The 5,000-nt window shown below is 63.9% G+C and overlaps 1 protein-coding gene across 1 annotated transcript in view; it reads left to right on the top strand.

Annotated features, from left to right (window-relative positions):
* The window catches only part of ENH_00000600 (hypothetical protein, conserved), a gene marked incomplete at both ends in the record, with an annotated part of 7,010 nt that extends 2,117 nt beyond the window's left edge, over positions 1-4,893 (top strand). The window contains 4 exon segments of the mRNA XM_013578122.1: positions 78-2,162; positions 2,694-3,093; positions 3,244-3,458; positions 3,463-4,893. Of these exon segments, the coding sequence (XP_013433576.1) occupies positions 78-2,162; positions 2,694-3,093; positions 3,244-3,458; positions 3,463-4,893 (4,131 nt within the window).
* Positions 4,894-5,000: the final 107 nt, after the last annotated feature.

The following is a 5,000-nucleotide window of genomic DNA, read 5'->3' as shown; positions in this document are numbered from 1 at the left end:
TGCTGCAGCTGCGGCTGCTGCTGCTGCTGCTGCAGCTGCTGCAGCTGCTGCTGCTGCTGCAGCGTTTGTGCGCGCAGAACCGGATCGGGACTTTGTCGCTGCTGCGGCTGTTTCCCCCCGCGCTGTGGCACCAGTGCCGCGTGGCCACGGGGGCGCTGCTGCACCTGGGGCCCCACAGTGACGCAGCAGCAGCAGCAGCAGCACTGCAGCCGCAGGCGCTGCCGCAGGCCTTCCGGCTGCACACAGTGCTGCAGGACTTGGAGGCCCTGGGGGTGGGGGGGGCCCCCGGGGGGGCCCCCCCGCTCAATGCAGCAGCACTGATTGCCCGGATTGGGGCTGCGCTGCGGCTGCCGCCGCTGGTGCTGCTGCTGGCCAACGCGCTGCTGCAGCAGCTGCTGCCGGCGCAGCTGCTGCTGCTGCAGCAGAAGCTGCGCACAGCCCCGGAGTACAGACACCTCAAACTCCCCCGCAAACCCCCTTTTGTCCCTTCCAAAGTCCAGTGTCTCCAGAGGCCTTTGCCCCCCCTTCGCATTCGCAAAGGGCTGGGGGGCCCCCGCCTTCGCCGTGCTGCTGCTGCTGCTGCTGCTGCTGCTGCTGCTGCTGCTGCTGGTGGTGACGCGGCTTCCGCAGCAGCCGCAGGAGCAGCAGCACCCCACAGAACGGAAGACAGCACAGCAGCAGCGGCCTCCAAGCGCAGGCGTGCAGCAGCGGAGGGCACCGGACTTGCAGCAGATAAAGCAGCAGCAGCAGCAGCAGCTGCTGCTGCTGCTGCTGCTGCTGCCACGGGCAGCGGCGATGCAGCAGGCGCTGCAGCTTCACCAGGTGCAGGCCCAGCTGCGTCTGCGGGGAGCGTGGGGTCACCTGCGACGCAAGAAGCAGCAGCAGAAGCAGCAGCAGCAGCAGCAGCAGCAGCAGCAGGAAAAGAGGGGAGCAGCAGCAGCGAAGAGGGTGGCTTCTCCTTGGTGCTGCAGCCAGCAGCTGGCAGCAGCGAAGGGGAAAGCGAAGCAGCGGGGCCCCACACAGGGAAGGAAGGGGAGTCTGGGGGGGAGTTTTTTGCTGCTGCTGCTGCTGCTGCTGCAGCAGCAGGACCCAAAAGGAAGCGCAAAAGGGGGCCCCAACACATGCCCTGGTGCCGCTTCAGGGGGGCCCCCAGGGGGCCCCCAGAGGCCCCCGAAGTGGCCCCTTCGGGGGTACCTCAAAACCACCCCGAGGCCTGGAAGCTGCTGACTCCCCGCAGCAAAACAAACTCTTGGGGAAGTCCTTTGGAGTTTGCTGCTGGGGCTTGTTTGCTGCTGGCCCTCAGGCTGCTCTACGCGGCCATGCAGTGGCAGCCTGCTGCGCTGCCCAGCAGCAGCAGCAGCAGCAGCAGCAGCAGCAGCAGCTCCGAGGAGCAAGCTGCTGCAGCAGACCTCCAGAATGCCCTGGATATCTGCGTGCAGACGGAGAAAGAGCTTTCCAGGGGAAAAGCGACGAGCAGCAACAGCAGCAGCAGCAGCAGCAGCAGCAGCAGCAGCAGCAGCAGCAGCAGCAGCAGCAGCAGCAGCAAGAGCGCCCGACAGCCCCTGCAGCAAGACGCGCATCGCCAGTATTCGCCTTCATCTGCAGCCGACGACAGAGCCACCCGCAGCAGCGAACGCAGCCAAAACAGCAACAACAGCAGCAGCAACAGCAGCAGCAGCAGCAGCAGCAGCAGCAGCAGCAGCAGCAGCAGCAAAACAGAAGGGCCCCTTGCTGCCTTTGGGGGGCCCCTGTCGCCCTACCGGCTGCCGCTTCAAGTCCTTCGATGGGCCACAGATAAATTTTTTGTTTATCTTGATGGCCTCACTCTGACTTGGGTTGTGGGCATTCGCCAAACAGCAGCAGCAGCAGCAGCAGCAGCAGCAGCAGCAGCAGCGAGCGCTGCTGCTGCGTTTGCTGCTGAGCCTGCTGCTGAGGGAGCAGCAGACGGGTTTACCCTTTACTTCTTTCCTGCAAAAGAAATCGGAGAGAGACGCGCGGGCAGAAAAGCCATTCGCTTTCTGCTGCTGCAGCACCTCCACCACAAGCAGCAGCAGCAGCAGCAGCAGCAGCAGCAGCAGCAGCAGCAGCAGCAAAAGAGGAAGCGGCCATCATCAGGTGACTTGCTGCCAGCTCCTATCGTTCGCCTACTTTTAGACCCCGAGGTAAACTAGCCTACAGTACCCTTTAAGGGCCCCTGTGGGGCCCCCTGTGGGGCCCCCTGGGGGGCCCCCTGGGGGGCCCCCTCCGGGGCCCCCTGTAGGGATCCCTCTGGGGGCCCCCCGTGGGGCCCCCTGTGGGGTCCCCCCGTGGGGCCCCCTGTGGGGGCCCCTGTGGGGCCCCCTGTGGGGGCCCCTGTGGGGCCCCCTGTGGGGGCCCCTGTGGGGCCCCCTGTGGATCCACTGGGGGGTCCCTCTGTGGCCTCCAAGGGGCATTGTCGGTTTTGGGGTTTGGAATTAGGGTTTAGGGTTTACGATTCGGGTTTAGGGTTTTTGCAACTAGGGCTCATGGCTTGCAACTAGGGTTTAGGGTTTGCAGCAAGGGTTCATCTGGGGCTTGCAAGTAGGGTTTAGGGTTTGCAGTAAGGGTTTAGGGTTTTGAACCAAGCTTCACTGAGGGCTTGCAAGTAGGGTTTAGGGTTTGGGCCTAGGGTTTGGGGCTAGGGTTTAGGGTTTAGGGTTTAGGGTTTGCTGCAGGGCGGGGACCTGGCGGGGCTGCTGGACTATTTCGACTCTGTGGAAGCAGCAGCAGCAGGTGCAACATTTTGTGGGGGCGGAGAAGCTGAAGAAGTGCTGCTGGAGCAGCAGCTGCTGCTGGCATACCAGGAGACTGCAGCAGCAGACCCGCGGCGCCTGCGCCGGCAGCAGCAGCAGCAGCAGCAGCAGCAGCAGCTGCTGCAGTTGCCGTCTTGGTGCTGGGGCTGCCAGCTGCCGCCGCCTCTCGTGTCTCCCGTTGCTTCTGCTGCTGTCTCCAAAGCCTTCGAAGCTGTCATGTCTCCTGCTGCTGCAGGTGCAACTCAGCAGCAGCAGCAGCAGCAGCAGCGGCAGCAGCAGCAGCAGCAGCAGCAGCAGCAGCAGCAGTTTTTGTCTGCTGTTCGAGGGCTAATAGGGGCAGAAGCTGCTGTGGAGCGCCTGCTGGAGACTATGCCGACGAATCGGCAGCTGCTGTTCCGGCTGCTGTCTCCTGCTGCAGCAGCAGCAGACGCAGCAGCAGCAGCAGGAAGCATGCAGCTGCCAATGCTTACGGAGGCCGACAGAACAACAGTGCTAGACACTGATTTAGGGTTTAGGGCTTGGGCTTTGGGCCCGCTGCTGCAGCAGCAGCAAGTGCTGCAGCGGGCTGAGGAGCTGCTGATTTGCCGCCCGCTGCACTCGCATGCTGCTGCTGCGCTGGCAGCAGCGCGGCGCCATCGTAGAGACAGAAGGAGACACTATGCCCCTCGCAGATGTGGCAGAGGATCTTGAGAAAGCAGCAAATGCTGCTGCTGCAGCATTTGGCTACATAGGGGTGCAGCAGCAGCTGCTGCAGGACCAGCAGCAGCAGCTGCTGCAGGACCAGCAGCAGCGGCGCCGCAGCAAAAAGGGCCGCCGCGAGAAGGGGAAGCGCCGCCACCGCACCCGAAGCAGCAGCAGCAGCAGCAGCAATAGCAGCAGCAGCAGCAGCAGCAGCAGCAGCAGCAGCAGCAGGCCGACTCACTTTCAGAAGTATAGGCACTTTGCTAGCGCACAAGAGGCCTGCGAGCCGTGTGTGCTGCTGCCGCTGCAGCCGCACAGTGCTGCTGCTGTGCAGCAGTTTGCTGCAGCAGCTGCAGCGGAGCTGCCGCTGCTGCCGCTGCCCGTGCCTGCTGCTGCTGCTGCTGCTGCTGCTGCTCGCCAGGAAGCGCTGCAGTGCCTGCAGCAGCACCAGGACTTGCGGCTGCAGTGGCTGGGCTCTCCTTATGTCAGCTACGGAGGAACAGCAAAGTCTCTTTACTTGCTGCTTGCTGCTGCGCTGCTGCAGCAGATGGGTGCTGCTGACAGTTTGCTGCAGCCGCGAGCGCCGGAGACAGCGGCAGCAGCAGCAGCAGCAGCAGCAGAGACGCCTAATGGGCTGCTGCAGCAAGCAGCAGCAGCAGACACAGCTGCAGATGCACCCCAGGAGCCCAGCTTGGCCAGTGCTGTGGCACAGCTGCTGCAGCCCTGCAAAGCAGCAGCAGCAACAGCAGCAAAAGCAGCAGCTGCTGCTGCTGCAGACGAGCAGCAGCACGACGGCGCGCCCCAACAACCATCAGCAGCAGCAGCAGCAGCAGCAGCAGCAGCCCGTGGAGACCGCCGCTCCCCATCAACACAGGTGTCTGAGCCGCAGCAGCAGCAGCAGCAGCAGCAGCAGCAGCAGCAGCAGCAGCAGCAGCAGCAGCAGCAGGAGGCGGGGGACCCGCTGCACAGCAAGTATGCTGCAGCAAACTGGTCCTTTTCTGCTTTTTTTGAATCTTTTGTCTCCAAAAACTTCGGCTGTAGAGACAGCAGCAGCAGCTTTTTAGAAGGCGGCGGCTGCGGCAGCGGCCGCGCGCTGCCGCTGCGGCTCGAGGCTGCATGCAGCTTCGCAGCAAGTGAGGCTGCTGCTGCTGCTGCTGCTGCTGCTGCTGCTGCTGCTGCTGCTGCGGGCAGTGCTGCTGCTGCGGGTAGTGCTGCTGCTGCGGGTGGGGCTGCTGCTGCGGGTGGGGCTGCTGCTGTGGCGGGGAGCGCTTTTGCTGCTGCGTGTAGTGCTGCTGCTGCTGCTGCTGCTGCAGCAGTCCGTGCAGCAGCAGAAGTTTGCTGCTGCTGCTTCTGCCTCCTGTCGAGACACTGCAGGTCTGCTGCTTCCTTTGGGGTGTCTGTACAGGTCGGTTCCCTTTTTTGTATTCTGTGGCTCTCATGAAAGTCGCAGACCAGCTTGGTGTGGGGCCCGCGGAGCTGCACTCGGTATGCTGCTGCTGCTGCTGCTGCTGCTGCTGCTGCTGCTGCTGCTGCTGCTGCTGCTGCTGC

The sequence above is a fragment of the Eimeria necatrix genome, genomic scaffold (genome assembly GCF_000499385.1).
Source record: "Eimeria necatrix Houghton genomic scaffold, Enh_scaff1018, whole genome shotgun sequence".
Classification (NCBI taxonomy): domain Eukaryota; phylum Apicomplexa; class Conoidasida; order Eucoccidiorida; family Eimeriidae; genus Eimeria; species Eimeria necatrix.
This window is presented reverse-complemented; position numbering and strand designations above follow the sequence as displayed.